This window comes from Vulpes lagopus, chromosome 10 (genome assembly GCF_018345385.1).
Source record: "Vulpes lagopus strain Blue_001 chromosome 10, ASM1834538v1, whole genome shotgun sequence".
In the NCBI taxonomy this organism is placed as follows: Eukaryota; Metazoa; Chordata; class Mammalia; order Carnivora; family Canidae; genus Vulpes; species Vulpes lagopus.
Genome location: NC_054833.1, coordinates 104,097,557 through 104,113,718, shown reverse-complemented (window position 1 = coordinate 104,113,718; position 16,162 = coordinate 104,097,557). Strand labels below are relative to the sequence as shown.

The following is a 16,162-nucleotide window of genomic DNA, read 5'->3' as shown; positions in this document are numbered from 1 at the left end:
GACTCCCCCATCCACCCGCGGGGGTGAATCCAGCGCTCCCGCCTGACGCTACCCCAGCCCACCTCCAGGAACAACGGGCCTGCAGCCGTGACCCCCAGGAGACGGCCGCGGGGCACTGGGGTGCGGTCACAGATACTGGGCCCCAGGGGCGCAGCCAGAGCACCACCGAGCAGGAGCACCGCGGCTGCTAGAGAGGCTCCGCCGGGGCCGGTGACGCACTTCCGGCTGCGCCGCGGCGCGGCGGGCGGCGGAGGTGAGTGCGGGGCTGCCCGAGGCGGGGGCGGTGCCCTGGCGGGCGGCGGTGGCTGCGGTGGGGATGCCGCTGGGGCTTCGGGGGCCGGGGAGGGCGGGGGCCCGCGTCTGTCCCGTGTGCCCGCCTCGGGCTTGATGACCGAATACGTTCCCTCGCGTGGGAGGCGAGGCGTGGATTGCTGTCCCGGCCGCCGAGCCCCGCGCCGCGTCTGTTCGGGGATGTGTGGGGCAGCCAGGGGTGGAATATTAGGGGTGAAGCGCATCGTGGCGCCGAGTGGTTTGACGTGTCGACGTGGTGCGGGGCTCCCACCTACAGGCGTTTCTAGTCCGGACTGTGTTTCCCGACTCCTGACAGGCTCAGTGGGAGCACAGAACAAGCAGAGCCCAGCCCAGTCACCCCGGAGCAGAAGCAGCCCGGCTTCTGGAGGGCACTGTCTGGAGCGGGCAGTTCAAAGGTAACTTGGCCCTAGGCTCGGGCCGGTGGGGTGACGATGACCCGGGGATGATTTCAACATTGTAATCGGTGGTTTGCTCGATCCTGGGATACACGTAAAATAGTTCCGGAATTGCTCGTTCAATACCATCACGAAAATTATACTACACTAAAATCATAAAATAGTAATGAAAACATGAAACATATATACATATATTATTTATTAAACATTCATATTTATATTTGCCTCTCTGTCTCTCATGAATAAATAATCTTTTAAAAAATGATAGGCCTATTTATTTATTTATGTATTTTCAATGTATTTGTAGGTTGTTTCTAGTTTTTTGCTCTTCAGAGACTGTTAATAATTTTGTACATGTTTTCTACATATGAGGGTTTCTCTAGAGCATAAATTTTAAAATGTAAGCATGAATATTGAATTTTATTCAGATGCCATTGGCATTTGTTGGGATGGAGAGTGTGTTTCTCTTTCTTTGATTTATTCATGTGGAAAATTATACTAACCTGTATCCTAATATGAAGCATTCTTGCATTCACAGGATGATCCTTTTTAGTCATGGTATGTCACTTTAATGAACTACTGGGGTCTATTCCTTTATATGAGTAATTTTTCTGTCAGTGTTAATAAATGAGACTGGTCTGTGGTTTTTTTTATCAGTGTTGTGCTGGCATCATGAAAAGGACCAGGAAACTTATTTTGCTGTTTTCTCCTACGGTTTCAGTAGTGTTAGAATTACTCATGTCTTAAACACTCGAAAAGATTTGTCCGTGATAACCTGTGGGCTCACTGTTTTGTGTGAGTCTGCTCTCTGCTGGCTCAGTTTAATTAGGTAAAAGTAGCCATGGATTACAGAGAAATATCTATGTAATAAAATTAGTAGAGTTGATTTATTAGATTCAAATAGAACTATATGTTCTTCTATCATAGAGTAAGTTTTTTTGGTAAGCATTCACACTTTAGCTAAAAAAAAAAAAAAAAAAGCCCTCAAAAATCTGTAAAGCAGAGGTAAATAGATCAGGCTATTTAAACACATGCAATAAAGCCAGAAATTATGAGCAGGGAAGAAATTAGCAACAAACTATCCTAAACAATTCTGTGATCAGAGATAAAACACAGGTGCTTATAGGCTACAAAATGTAATTAATATCATTAAAACATGAAATATTTTTTAAAAACTCTGGCATGTGGCTAATAGTGTATTCAGAGGGAAAATTTATGGCCTTATAAATTTTTTTTTAAGATTTATTTATTTATTTATTTATTTATTTATTTATTTATTTATTTATTTATGAGAGAGAGAGAGAGAGGCGCAGAGACACAGGAGGAGGGAGAAGCAGGCTCCATGTAGGGAGCCTGACGCAGGACTCGATCCTGGGACTCCAGGATCGCGCCCCAGGCCAAAGGCAGGCACTAAACCGCTGAGTCACCCAGGGATCCCGGCCTTATAAATTTTAATTGCTAGGTAGGAAAGAATGAAAATAAATGAATAAATCATGCAACCTCATGAAGGTAGAAAAAAGCCTTTTGTAGTCTAGCTTCCTCCAAAAGCAGAACATAGGACAGAGGTTTATGTGCTGGCAGTGCACTTGGGAATGTATTCCAAGGGCAGAGTGAAAGACAAGGGGAGTGAAACAGGAGGGAGAGCCAATACGAGGTTGTACTGTCAGGCTGGCCTGTCTACAGGCAAGACTAGTGCTCAGTCTTGTAGGATCTTTGAGGAGCCTTGGAATTTCATGTAGGAGACTGAAGGGGAAAATTTTTATCCCTTGACCTGTCTCCTGTTGGTCATAGGTGGCCTCACAGACATTAACTCCTCTCTGCTTTTTAGACCTAGCAAGTGTCCCACACAGGACACCAGAGAAACCCCAGGGCAGGAGCCAGCCCCATGTGGTAGATCCTTGAGGACACTTTGGTAGATTGTACCGCTGCAAAGCTGGTCAAAGCCTCTGGCACTGGACTAAGACCAGAGGATTTGGAGTGGAACAGAAGGTGTACTTCTCAGAGAGGTATAGCTCTCACAGAGCTAAAGAAACAAAGCAGAGGGGATCCCTGGGTGGCGCAGCGGTTTGGCGCCTGCCTTTGGCCCAGGGCGCGATCCTGGAGACCCGGGATCGAATCCCACATCGGGCTCCCGGTGCATGGAGCCTGCTTCTCCCTCTGCCTGTGTCTCTGCCTCTCTCTCTTTCTCTCTGTGACTATCATAAATAAATAAAAATTAAAAAAAAAAAAAAGAAACAAAGCAGAACTTAATGAACCACAAGGAAATAGAAAAGAGTAGTGTTGTAAATAAATAGAAAAATTTGCACTTTAAAAATAAGAGAAAACAACATTCAAATAGACAAACCATTGTTCAACTTAACTTTGAGTCTGCTCAGACCACCAGATCAGAATACCATAGACTGCATGCCTCAACCAACAGAAATTTATTTCTCACAGTTCTGGAGGAGCCCAAGTTTAAAGGTGCCAGACAATTTGGTTCTTGGTTCCCTGGGTTGCAGATGACTGCTTTTTCACTTTGTCTTCATGTGGTAAAAAAGAACTCTAGTGTCTCTTCCTCTCTTTTAATTATTTTTTTTAAATTTTTTATTTATTTATGACAGTCACAGAGAGAGAGAGAGAGGCAGAGACATAGGCAGAAGGAAAAGCAGGCTCCATGCACCGGGAGCCCGATGTGGGATTCGATCCCGGGTCTCCAGGATCGTGCCCTGGGCCAAAGACAGGCGCCAAACCGCTGCGCCACCCAGGGATCCCCTCTTCCTCTCTTTTATAAGGGGGCACCAGCCTTATCAGAGTAGGGACCCACCCTTATGGCTTTGTTCACCTCATTACCTCCTCACAGGTCCTAGATCCCAAACGTAGTCATATTGGAGGATAGGATTTCAACATATGAATTGGGGGGATGGGGGGCGCATTCCATCCATAATATATTTTTTTAAAGATTTTATTTATTCATGAAAGACACAGAGAGAGAGAGAGAGAGAGAGAGAGAGGCAGAGACACAGGCAGAGAGCCCAATGTGGGACTCGATCCCGGGACCCCGGGATCATGCCCTGGTCCGAAGGCAGACACTAAACAGCTGACCCACCAGGGGATCCCTCCATCCATAATATTAACAAAGGGGAAAGAGTTTAGAAAACACATATATTCAAAAGAAGTGGGAAAAGCAAAGTAGCTCCAGATTCGGAGGAATTGGAAAGAATCATGAACCAGTGTTTTTCACAACTCTGCACTCAAGTTGAAATCCTAGAAGACATAGATATTTTAGGAAAACATTTTCTTTTTTTTCTTTAAGATTTTATTTATTCATGAGAGACACACAGAGAGAGGCAGAGACATAGGCAGAGGGAGATGCAGGCTCCCTGCGAGGAGCCTGATGTGAGACTTGATCCCGGGACTCCAGGGTCACCACCTGAGCTGAAGGCAGACACTCAACTGCTTTGCCTCCCAGGCATCCCAGAAAAACACATGTTTTCAAGACTAACTTTGGGAGCAGTATAAACCCAAAAATAACCAGTCCATGTGTTTTGAATACAGTGAACAAGGGGTGCTGGGTCATGGGACCCTAGATGATCTAGTGATCCCTTCTCTCAGGGAGCTGAGGCCTGGCTTCTGCACTATCAGAGGGCTGGAGAACATGAGGAGGCAGCCTGGGACCTCAAAGGTAAGCCTGAGCTGTGTGGGAGGCTGGCTTCCCAAGGTCTCTACAGACAGAGAGGGCACTAGAGGACACTCTGCTGTGTGAGGGAGCAGGCAGGAGGTAGGGGAACGGCTCCTCCAGCTCCATGGGGCCTGACTCGGGCCTCTGTGCTGGGCTGGCTTCTGCCAGCCTGGCTTCTCTTGCAGAGTAATTAAGGATGATTCTTGTTTAGAGGAAAACAAGTAAGTCCAAGATCTTGGTGATGATCTATTTCTTGAGCTGAATTGTTGCTATGTAGGTCTTTGGTTTATTATGCTTTAGGCTCTGGAAACATTTTATGTGTGTCAGAATTGTGAAATCCTAGGGTTCTGGGCAGTGAGCATCAGTGTCATGGCTGGGAGGGGTCCTGGGCACCAAGCCAGTGAACAGATCACCCCCTTCTTCCTGTGGCAGCTCCCACTGGACTCCTATCTGGACACCGGCTGCCTGTGTCTCAAATCTTCTGTGAGGGGGTGTGTTGTTCCTCCTGGGATGGGGCTTGCCTCACACTTGCCTCTCTCTTTTTCCTCAGCTCCAGCCCTTCTCTGAGAGGGAGAGCAGGTGATAGCAGCCATGCTTCTGACAGTCTGGCCCCAGGTGAGCTGTGGGTCCTTCAGCTCTTCCTCTGAACAGTTTCAAATTGAAGAAAATTGGGAAGGGAAGCTGGTGAGGCCCTCCTCACTTCCGCCTGGAACTTGTGGGAAGAGCAGTGAAGTGAAGGGATGGAAGCAGCAGGAGAGCATCCCTGAAGGCAGGAGTGAAATGTTCTGTACAACAAGGTTCTTTGCTTCTCTGGTGAACAGGGAACATGAAAGCTGCCCATGGAGGATACTCCATGCATGGATGTGAATCTCCATTCACATGGAGGATAGCAGAAGATTAGGGTGCTCAGGGACTGGGGTGTAGGTGAAGAGGAGTAGTAGTAGGACTAGCTCATCACAAAGGGTGGCTGTGCCTCTAATTTGGTGGGGGGTGGGGAATTGAGAGTAGGATCTGGAGAGGGAAAAAGACAGGAAGTCCAATGGAACAGGATGTCTCATTTTGTCCTGGAGAGGCTTTGGGCTTGGAATCAGGGGCTCAAGTTTTAGGTCTCTCATAAGAGATCTGGACCCTCTCCCCACCCCAAGAAAAATAAACATGCAAACCAAATTTTCCATACAATTTCAGGGACTTCATGGACACCCTGAAGCACATCCATGGACCTCCATGGATTACAGGTTGGGAATAATCAGTCCCAGTAGCATCGTTTGAGGCTTGCTGTGCTGCAGGCACTATACAAAGCACTTGCATGGATTGTTCAGTCCAGACACCTGGCCTCTGAAATAGGTGCTGTGTTGTGCTCATTCTGCCACAAAAGACGTGAAGGCATAGGGAAGTAGAGTGCCTTGCCCAAGGTCACACAACCAGTATTTCATTCTTAATTGCTTATCCCTGTGACGTGTGCAACCAGTGAAGTTAATGTGGTCAGAATTGCGATGGCTTTGTAGGGAATAATTTTTAGAGATGATTCAAAAGGAAGGTGACCACTCCAGAAAGAATTCCATTGGTCCAAGTGATGTGGGCTTCATCAAGGAAAGTAGTTGTTAAAAAAAAAAAGAATCCAATTCAACTAATGCTTAACAAAAAAATATTTAGGATGTAGAGTCAAAGGATTGGGGGGTAGGGTATGGGAAAAGGAGGGATCAGGAACAATCCTTAGGGTTCTGGCTGAGGTTTCCTGCACAGATGGTAGGGGGGTGTTTGAATTCAGGAGGAGGCACCAGCTTACCAGGGTAAAGGTAGTGGCAGTAGCAGTGAAGACATTTAATATTGTTCAGAGAAGTTCCTTGGTCACAGTTGGGTGACTTGCAGACTCATCCGGAAGTTGGACTGGAATTGTTGATAGGTGGAGGTCAGGAGAAGGAAGCAAGACAGAACCTGGCAGAGAGGAATGAGAGCATATCCCTGCCAGTGGGTCCCTAAGGTTGTTACAGAAGACTGAGGTGGGCAGAGAGAGAGTGACCAGAGGCTGCAGCCGCCCAAAAGGGAGGCATCAATCCTGATGCAGAGCCTGTGTTGAGCACATGGTGTCGTGATGCAAAGAGGAACAGCTGGAAGGGTGGCCGAGTAGCTGGCCAATGGGAAGGCTAATCTGCCCTCTTTCCCAAACCTTCTTGAAGAAACAGTGAGTTCTTGGGTAAAGTTGGAAAGGATGAGAGACATAAATGGGAGAGGATGACAGAAAATGTTGGATTTTCAGTGAGATGCATCTGGAAGCAGAATGGGCTGCTGCCCCCTGCCCCAGCCAGTCTGGGCAGTACTGAGCTGCTGGAGGTGCTAAAGCAACCACACAGCCCTTTGAAGCAGGGGCAGTGACAGGAGTCAGGTGACAGATGGGGGCTGGACAAGATGGAAGCCATAGCTGTTCTCTGGGGTGGCTAGAGATTTATAGGTGACGGGGGCAGGATGGAGGAGCTGTCTCAAGGGGGAATGCTGGTGGCTTGGTCCTGAGCTGCATCTGCCACTGAGGATGTGGTTTTACTGAAAGAATGGAGTTACTTTGGGGGAACTTGATTATGGGAATTGTTTTTTTAGGATATCTTTTATAAATGTAAAATACGGCATGAGGTTTCCCTGCCGTGAGAGAAGTCAGATACTCTCCATTGTTTACTTTCCAGGTGCTATTTCTCTAACCTTTCCCCTTGTTATTAATTTTGTACTATTGATGAGCTCCCTCCCCAAGCCCTTATACTACCCTCTGCCCCTCACTTAGGGCCTGAGCCATGGAATTGGCCCTAGGGCAGCAGGAACCTGTTGTTTCAGAAGTCGGTGACCTTCGAGGACGTGGCTGTGTACTTCACCCAGACGGAATGGGATGGCCTGTCCCCTGCACAGAGGGCCCTGTACAGGGATGTGATGCTGGAGAATTATGGGAATGTGGCCTCCTTGGGTAAGGCCTCTCCCCCTGGGACCCGGACACTGCCAGTTGGGGCTTCCTGGCTTATAGCCCCCTAACAGGTTGGAGGTGGGGTCTCTGGTAATCCTTTACTGAGTGGGAACCCCAGAGGCTGAGATTCCTAATACCCCTTGTGTCAAGGGTTGCTGGGAAGGGTGAACTTCAAGCCCTTTTGGGGCCAGTATAGGACTTTGCTGGGGACTGGTGTGCATTCTTTATCCATCCTCTAGAAGTTGTGGTTTGGACACCGAGGAAAAAAGAAACTTACTGCTGCACACACAGTATTATCTTCAGGTTCACCTTTACCCAACCTGCATATCTTGAGGTCTTCTGGGCCCAAGTCTGGGCCATTCCCAACTCTCACACTTCAGGCACCCTCCAAACACATATACCTTCCAAACCCCGGTCTTTCCACTTAACCCCCCACCCCCTCACTTTCCCATAGTCTTTAGGCATGGGATCCCCTGGTGCTCTTATTTTGCCTTCCCATTGCCAAGGACAGCCTGAGGAGATGCTTAAAACTCCTCTGTGGGAGATATTCACCTGTCTCTCCTATTTCTTTTCCCCTTAACAGGATTTTCACTTCTCAAACCTGCTGTGATCTCACAACTGGAGGGAGCAGGTGAGCTGGAAGGCCCATCTCCGCTGGCAGCTGGAACAGAAATAGGCCCCCAGGGCCTCTGGACTGGTAAGGGACACACAGGCTGTTTTTTACGGGGGAGAGTTTAACTCTTTAAGAAGTCAACTTTAGCATATAAGCATGCCGTATTTATGAGCCAGCTGTACACAGTAAAATTTAAATAAATGTTGATGATTTATAGAGATAGGTATAGTTGAGACTTGACTATTTTTGTAGTTTGCTGTTTCTAATTCTAAGAACAGATCTTTTTTCAAATGCTTCATTCTAATTCATCCCAGTCCTAATTTTGGAATTCTACCTTTCTCAGATGAAATGAATGAATGTGGTGTTTTGGGGTCCTTGCTACTTCCTAAGCATTGTATAGTTAATGTGATAGATGGAGAATTAACAGGTTTTTTTATACAGAAAGGGAGAATAGCCTGGCAGTTAAAAATATAGTCTTTGGAGTAGACTTCCCTGAGCTCCAGTCCCAACTACTATTCCTAGTTATATGACTTCCTAGTTGTGACTTTGAGCAGGTCAGTTATTTGAGTTCTCCAAGGTTCAGTGTTTTTATCTCTGAAAATGGAATAATAAAGTGATAGAATAGTGCTGGTCTTGTGGGTTTGAGGATTATATGAGATAATACATATTAAGTGTCTAACTTACTGTGTATGCTCAGTGAAGTATTAGTTTTTATTTTTATTTTTTTATTTTTTTTTTATTTTTTATTTTTTTAAATATTTTTTTTATTATTTTTATTTATTTATGATAGGAACACAGTGAGAGAGAGAGGCAGAGACACAGGCAGAGGGAGAAGCAGGCTCCATGCACCGGGAGCCTGACGTGGGATTCGATCCCGGATCTCCAGGATCGCGCCCCGGGCCAAAGGCAGGCGCCAAACCGCTGCGCCACCCAGGGATCCCTATTTTTATTTTTTTTTTGAGGAGACAACTGTATATAGTAAGATGTGGGAAATAAGGCAGAAGGGAGAAAGTGCTCTCAATTCAGTGCTTCTCAAATGATGTGCAAATGAATCACTGGGGTGTCATGCAGATATATATATTGTCATTTAGTAAGTCTGGCATAGAGCCAAGATTCTGCAATTCTATGAATTCTCAGGTTCTGCCAATGTTTCTGGTTCCCAGACCATAGTTGAAGTAGCAAGCTTCCTGTTGGCTTAAGCAGAGTAGTTGCCAGATGATTTCCCATTTACTTCCTGCATTTGTGGTCCATAGATTGTCGTGTATCCTTTCAGTGAATCCTCCTTATTAAAAAGATAGTTTCAGTGGATTTTTGTTCCTTGTGGTCATTCAACCAGATGATCCCTGACCAAGGAGGACATGTTTGTAAATTGAAAAGTTTAAGGGAAAAGAGATGATGTTGTGGACCTCAAAGGAGTCTGGATTTAAGGGATCCCTGGGTGGCTCAGCGGTTTAATGCCTGCCTTTGGCCCAGGGCATGAGCCAGGAGTCCCAGGATCGAGTCCCACATTAGGCCCCCTGCATGGAGCCTGCTTCTTCCTCTGCCTATGTCTCTGCTTCTCTCTCTCTCTCTCTCTCTCTCTCTCTGTCTCTGTCTCTCATGAATAAATAAAATCTTTAAAAAAAAAAAAAAGGAGTCTGGATTTCATTCCATAAGCAGCAGATAATCCTGAAGTCTTTAAAGTTTTCAAATAACCCATCATGATCTTAGCTAAGAATGAAAACATTAATTGGTGTGTGTAGGTTAACTGAAGTGAGGAATCAAATGGCTTTTAGGCAGACAGGAGGGGAAAGTAGGTAAAGGGCACAAGGCCCACATCAGCAGAGTTGACTCTTAAAAAACTGGGACGCTTGGGTGGCTCAGCAGTTAAGCATCTGTCTTCTGGCTTGGGGCGTGATCCTAGAGTCCTGGGATCAAGTCCCACATCGGGCTCCCTGCATGGAGCCTGCTTCTCCCTCTGCCTGTGTCTCTGCCATTCTCTCTCTCTGTCTCTCATGAATAAATAAATAAAATATTAAAAAAAAAAAACTTTTAGAAGGCCCACCCAATGACTTCTATTTAAATCTCATTTGCTGAAACTGTCTTATGCCCCCCCACCACTGCAAGAGAGGGTGGAAAAATATAGTTTTTATCTGTAGTTTTTATTGCTACCTCAAAAAAATTGGAGGATATACTAGTAAGGATGAAAGGGAGATTGGATATTGGTTAAATAACTGGTAGCATCTGCCACATTGTAGGATTTGGTAAATTGAAGGTCACTAGTACAGAAAAATTGTCAAAGCATATTTTAAGTGACCCACATAAGAAGTACATATTTTATTTTATTTTAAAGATTTTATCCATTTATTCATGAGAGACACACACACACAGAGAGGCAGAGACACAGGCAGAGAGAGGTGCAGGCTCCACAGAGGGAGCCCAATATGGGACCCGATCCCAGGCACCCAGGACTATGTCCTGGGCCGAAGGCAGGCACCAAACCGCCGAGCCATCGAGGGATCCCCAGAAGTACATATTTTAATCAATATGAAAAATCTTCACCCTCAGTAAAACCAATGAAATATAAATTAAAACAGAGATGTTTCACCTAACATATTTGACATAGACAGGCTGGGTCCAAGGACCTAAAGGGGGTCCTGCAGGACCCACCATGAGGGTCCTTGGCTTTGAACAGGATAGAAATCAAATATGAGCCAGGAGGAAGTGAGAGAGGAGTTTATTGAATAGCATAAATGATAGAGTATAGCAGATGGAGTGTCTGGGAGCCTCAGAAAGGAAAAGAAAGTGAATATCTCATTTGTTCGGGGTCTTTGGTTTTTATTGAGGATTAGAGTCCAGTGTACATGTCCTCTTCAGGCACCCAGGAACTGGTCAGAATAAAGACAAGTGTTCAGGTGTCCTCCATAAAGCACTTATTCCCTGGAGTCAGGAGGTTTGGATATTAAGATGTCTAGAGTCAATGGTCTAGAAAATGTACATGATGGCCTTGCTTGGTCATTCCTTAGATGTTATCACCTGTGCTGGAAGACGCCGAAAACTCCTTAACCTCTTGACCCAAATAAGAAAAACAGATATCATTTATACTATAAGACATACACAAGGCAGCGGTACAGGTCCTAGCAAGAATAGAAGCAGGAAAATAAGCAAAAAGCAGTTTTTCATGGAGTTCCTTCAGTTTCCCTAGTTCATACTAGAACAATAAATCAAACTGGAATAGACTTTTGGAGATGAATGTGGATCAGTAGTCTTTCTAGAAAATACTTCTCAAGGGCCTTTTAAAAGTTTGTCCTTGATAGTCTGGATATTCCTTCTTAGAGTATCCTAATAAAGTAATCAGATACAGACAAAGATGTACATGCACAAGAGTTGATCATAATTTTATATAATAAAATGTGGGAATTCAGTATACAGAGAATTGGTTAAAATAAAATACCTCTGCAGGATGGAGTGCTATTTAGCAATTTAAAAAATATTTTTACAGAATATCTAAAGATACTAGAAAATTGTCATTATTAATGTTAAGAAAGAAAAATATTTTCAATTTTGAAAACATTTTTAGGGGCACCTGGGTGGATCAGTCAGTTAAGTGTCTGCCTTCGGCTCCAGTCATGATCCTAAGGGTCCTGGGGCCAAGTCCCACATTGGGTTCCCTGCTCCTTGGGGAGCCTGCTTCTCCCTCTCTCTCTCTCTCAGATAAATAAGTAAAATCTTTCAAAATTTTTTTTTTTTTAGAAAACTGGAAGGAAAATGATTGGGGGAGGAGATACATCAGAAGATTAGATGTGGTTGTTAGATGGTTGTATTTCACGTAACTTGATTTTTCTTTGCACGTTTCTGATATTGGATAAAGACCAACCAGTGTTTTGAAAGTGCTTGCTAGGGAAATTCAGGTCATTTGGGTCTCTTGAGGCGACTTACTACATGTGGTTGAGGACAGATGGGAAAAGAAAAATAGAGGCAGCATTTTGAGGGCAATTTTGAGAAATTTGGGAACAGATACCTAATTCCCTACTGGGACTATAAGGATTCCAGAAAGAATGTTAGGGCTGGGGCACCTGGGTGGCTCAGTTGGTTAAGCGTCTTCTTTGGCTTAGGTCATGATCTCAGGATCCTGGGATTGGGCTCCCTGCTCAGTGGGAAGCCTCCTTCTGCCTCTCCCTCTGCCTCTCCCCCTGCTTGTGTGCTTTCTCTCTCTGTCAAATGAATTGATTAAATCTTAAAAAAAAAAAAAAAAAAACATTAGGGACTGATGACTTTCAGGATTGAGAGAAGAGGAAGAAGGAAAGGCAAGGAGAATGCAGCAGTGTTCTGGAGGGTTGGGAAGAGATGGATTAAAGAGATCAAGAGAGCCTAAAGTCTCCTTCTCTAAGCAGAGAAAAAAGAAGGTGAAGGAGAAATTTTGGAAAGCCAAGAGTTTAAGTTCCAAGAAAAGCAAGTTCTCTCCCTTTCACCTCCTGGTGCTGCAAACTCTTGCGATCTTCAGTGTTGCTACATGTTGTTGGATCCTGTGCTTTTTCCTTCTTGAGCAGTTTCCATTTATATCAACAAGGGACTTAGGGACACAAGGATAGCTGAGATGAAACTGCTGAGTATATTAAGGTGTGGTGTGATAGGAAGAATGCTCATCTGGTGGATAAAACCTAGGATTTTCTTCCATTGCTGTCACATTTAACCATTTTGTTTTGGTTATTTGCATAGAGGTTGGTAACCTTTATAAATCATTCATGCTCAGAACTATACAGAAAGTGTATAAAGCATATTGTAGAAAAAAGTCTCCCAAATTTCCTGTACCAATTTGCTCAGTTTCTTGTGTATTCTTCCAGTTTTCTAGCCATACACATACAAATATATAAGTATATAATGGCCTATTTTATTTTTCCTTTATACAGACGAATCTACCTTACATCCATTTCTCTGCTTGCTTTTCCATTTAACAGTGTATCATGGACATCTTTTCGTGTCAGCATATATGGATTTCTTTCTTTCTTTTTCTTCTTTTCTTTCTCTTCTCTTCTCTTCTCTTCTCTTCTCTTCTCTTCTCTTCTCTTCTCTTCTCTTCTCTTCTCTTCTCTTCTCTTTTCTTCTTCCTTTCCTTTCTTTCCTTTTTTACCAGCTACATATTATTCCACCTTATGGATGAACCTTAGATTCTTTGGCCGAGTTTGGCAATTTTCAAGAGACCTTTGGTTAAATACGATTCTTTATTCTTTTGACCACAGTTCTTTTCTTTTTTCTTTTTTTTTATTTAAAAAAAATTTTTTTTTAATGTAGTCATACAGAGAGAGAGAGAGAGAGAGAGAGAGAGGCAGAGACATAGGCAGAGGGAGAAGCAGGCTCCATGCACCGGGAGCCTGACGTGGGATTCGATCCCGGGTCTCCAGGATCACGCCCTGAGCCAAAGGCAGGCGCCAAACCGCTGCGCCACCCAGGGATCCCGCTTTTCTTTTTTCTAACATGGTTCTTACATGACCTTTTTCTGTTTTCTGTTTTTTTATAGTAGATATTGATATCCAGACTGACAATAATTTGACAAAGGAAATGTATGAAGAAAAACATAGTACATCATTTGAACTTCAGAGGGACTTTTCCCAGGAAACAGACTTTTCAGAACCTTGTATTCTAGAGAAACAGCAGGAAGTCCATTTAGTTGGAAGCATGAAGAAAGAAAACAGCAGTATCATTGACGGAATAGTGAAAGACGACACCAGCTCCATAGAGTGTTTCTTTAGTCAGAGTTCAAAGTTGGATCAATGTCACACTGTCACCCCTAGAGAACAGCCCCCTGAACGTATAGCATTGGAGAGAGCCTTCAGCTTTGACACAAAACTTCTTCAGCATGAAATAATTAATTCTGGGGAAAGACCTTTTAAATGTGAAGAATTAGTGGAAACCTTCAGGTTTAACTCTCAGCATCAAGATGGCTACACTGGGGAGAAGCCCTATCAGTGTAAGGAGTGTGGCAAAGTCTTTAGCATTAATGCAAAATTAATTTGGCATCAAAGACTTCATAGTGGGGAGAAACCTTTCAAATGTGTGGAATGTGGGAAAAGCTTCAGTTACAGTTCCCATTATATCACACATCAGACAATCCACAGTGGGGAGAAGCCCTATCAGTGTAAGGTGTGTGGGAAAGCTTTCAGTGTTAACGGGAGTCTAAGTCGGCATCAGAGAATCCATACAGGAGAGAAGCCCTATCAGTGCAAGGAATGTGGAAACGGCTTCAGCTGCAGTTCTGCATACATCACACATCAGAGAGTCCACACTGGAGAGAAGCCTTATGAATGCAATGATTGTGGGAAAGCTTTCAATGTTAATGCAAAATTAATTCAACATCAAAGAATCCACACTGGAGAGAAACCTTATGAGTGTAATGAATGTGGGAAAGGCTTCAGGTGCAGCTCCCAGCTGCGGCAGCATCAGAGCATCCACACTGGGGAGAAGCCCTATCAGTGTAAAGAGTGCGGGAAAGCCTTTAGTAATAATGCAAAACTCATTCAGCATCAAAGAATCCATACAGGTGAGAAACCCTATGAGTGTACCGAATGTGGGAAAGCCTTTAGTGTCAAAGGGAAGTTAATCCAGCACCAGAGAATCCACACGGGTGAGAAACCTTATGAGTGTAACGAATGTGGGAAAGCTTTCAGGTGTAATTCCCAGCTACGGCAGCATTTGAGAATCCACACTGGGGAGAAGCCCTATGAGTGTAATGAGTGTGGAAAGGCCTTCAACGTTAATGCAAAATTAATGCAGCATCAGAGGATTCACACTGGGGAGAAACCTTTTGAATGTAAGGAGTGTGGGAAATGCTTTACTTCTAAAAGAAACCTACTTGATCATCACCGAATCCATACTGGAGAAAAGCCTTATCAGTGTAAGGAATGTGGGAAAGCCTTCAGTATCAATGCCAAACTAACTCGGCATCAGAGAATACATACTGGGGAGAAACCTTTCAAATGTATGGAATGTGAAAAAGCATTTAGCTGTAGTTCTGACTACATTGTACATCAGAGGATCCATACTGGAGAGAAACCCTTTCAATGTAAGGAGTGTGGAAAAGCCTTCCATGTTAATGCCCATTTAATTCGGCATCAGAGAAGCCACACTGGGGAGAAACCCTTTAGATGTGTGGAGTGTGGCAAAGGGTTTAGCTATAGTTCTGACTGCATTATACATCAGACTGTCCATACTTGGAAGAAACCCTACTTGTGTAATGTGTGTGGGAAAGCCTTCAGGTTTACCTTCCAACTTAGTCAGCATCAGAGTGTCCATAGTGAAGGCAAATCCTAATGAGAAGGATATTTCTTAGGAAACTCTCAAGATTAATGAAATGGATCAAGTTTCATCAGATTCACCCTGGTGGGAAACTCTGAGGGAAATGAATATGGCATTTTCCATCTTTAAGAATCAAGAATGATGACTGGTTAAAAAGTAACATCTAAAAATAAATAGCTTGTCTTCTACCAACAACAAGTTAGAAAATATGATGAAAGATCCCATTCCCAATAGCATCAAGAAAAATGGATCTCCTAGGTATAAACTTAATTTTTACACAGGATCTATATGGAGAAAGAAATCTCCACACTGGGAGCCACAAAAGGAAAAGTATATGGGGAAAAGAAAGAACCTTGTTCTTGGATAGGATAATTCATGAAGATAGTCACTTTACCTAAATTTACTTCCCTTTCACTTTTGACGCCAAGCATGCATCACTTTTGTAAAGAGGATAAATAATAAAGATTTCCTTAGAAAGAAAAGATGAGTAAACTTTTTATTTTCATGGAAGGGAGATAACCTTTCTTAAGCATCATATGAAAGCTAGAAACCAACCATAAGGGAAAATACCAATACAGTGACTTTTCAAAATTACATATTTATGTTTTTAACAATCCCAAATGAAGTTAAAAATAAAGCACAAAAAGTGGAAATACCTTTGTAAGATTTATGATATATTTAATATGTAAAGATAGGTCTTACAATCAAGAGAAAGATATGTAATCTAATAGACCCCTCCCCAAATGACAGTAACAGGCAGTTTTTAAAAAAAATATCAAGATGACTAATAAAGTAAGAGATGTTCAGTCTCAGTCCTCTAAGGAGTGAAAATGAAACCTGCACACAGTCATACACAGGGAGCCTTCAGACCTCTCTTCCACAGACCATCCCATAAACACACACATAATCATACACAGACACATACAATGTACCCTATGTACACAGGCTGTACGCCCCACCCCCATAGG

The 16,162-nt window shown here is 43.8% G+C and overlaps 1 protein-coding gene across 4 annotated transcripts; it reads left to right on the top strand.

Moving 5' to 3' along the window:
• Nucleotides 1-223: 223 nt before the first annotated feature.
• ZNF23 (zinc finger protein 23) lies at nt 224-15,676 on the top strand. 4 transcript variants are annotated; one of them, XM_041772526.1, is made up of 7 exons: nt 224-253; nt 569-707; nt 4,299-4,368; nt 4,916-4,980; nt 7,186-7,312; nt 7,893-8,006; nt 13,420-15,676. In XM_041772526.1, exons 4-7 carry the CDS (start codon nt 4,957-4,959, stop codon nt 15,207-15,209), a joined length of 2,055 nt encoding a protein of 684 aa, XP_041628460.1. In that variant the 5' UTR covers nt 224-253; nt 569-707; nt 4,299-4,368; nt 4,916-4,956; the 3' UTR covers nt 15,210-15,676. The 4 variants fall into 4 exon arrangements, with proteins under 4 accessions (XP_041628460.1, XP_041628461.1, XP_041628462.1 ...); XM_041772527.1 differs by lacking the exon at nt 224-253 and having other exon boundaries at nt 267-707; nt 13,423-15,676; XM_041772528.1 differs by lacking the exon at nt 224-253 and having other exon boundaries at nt 267-707; nt 7,136-7,312.
• Nucleotides 15,677-16,162: the final 486 nt, after the last annotated feature.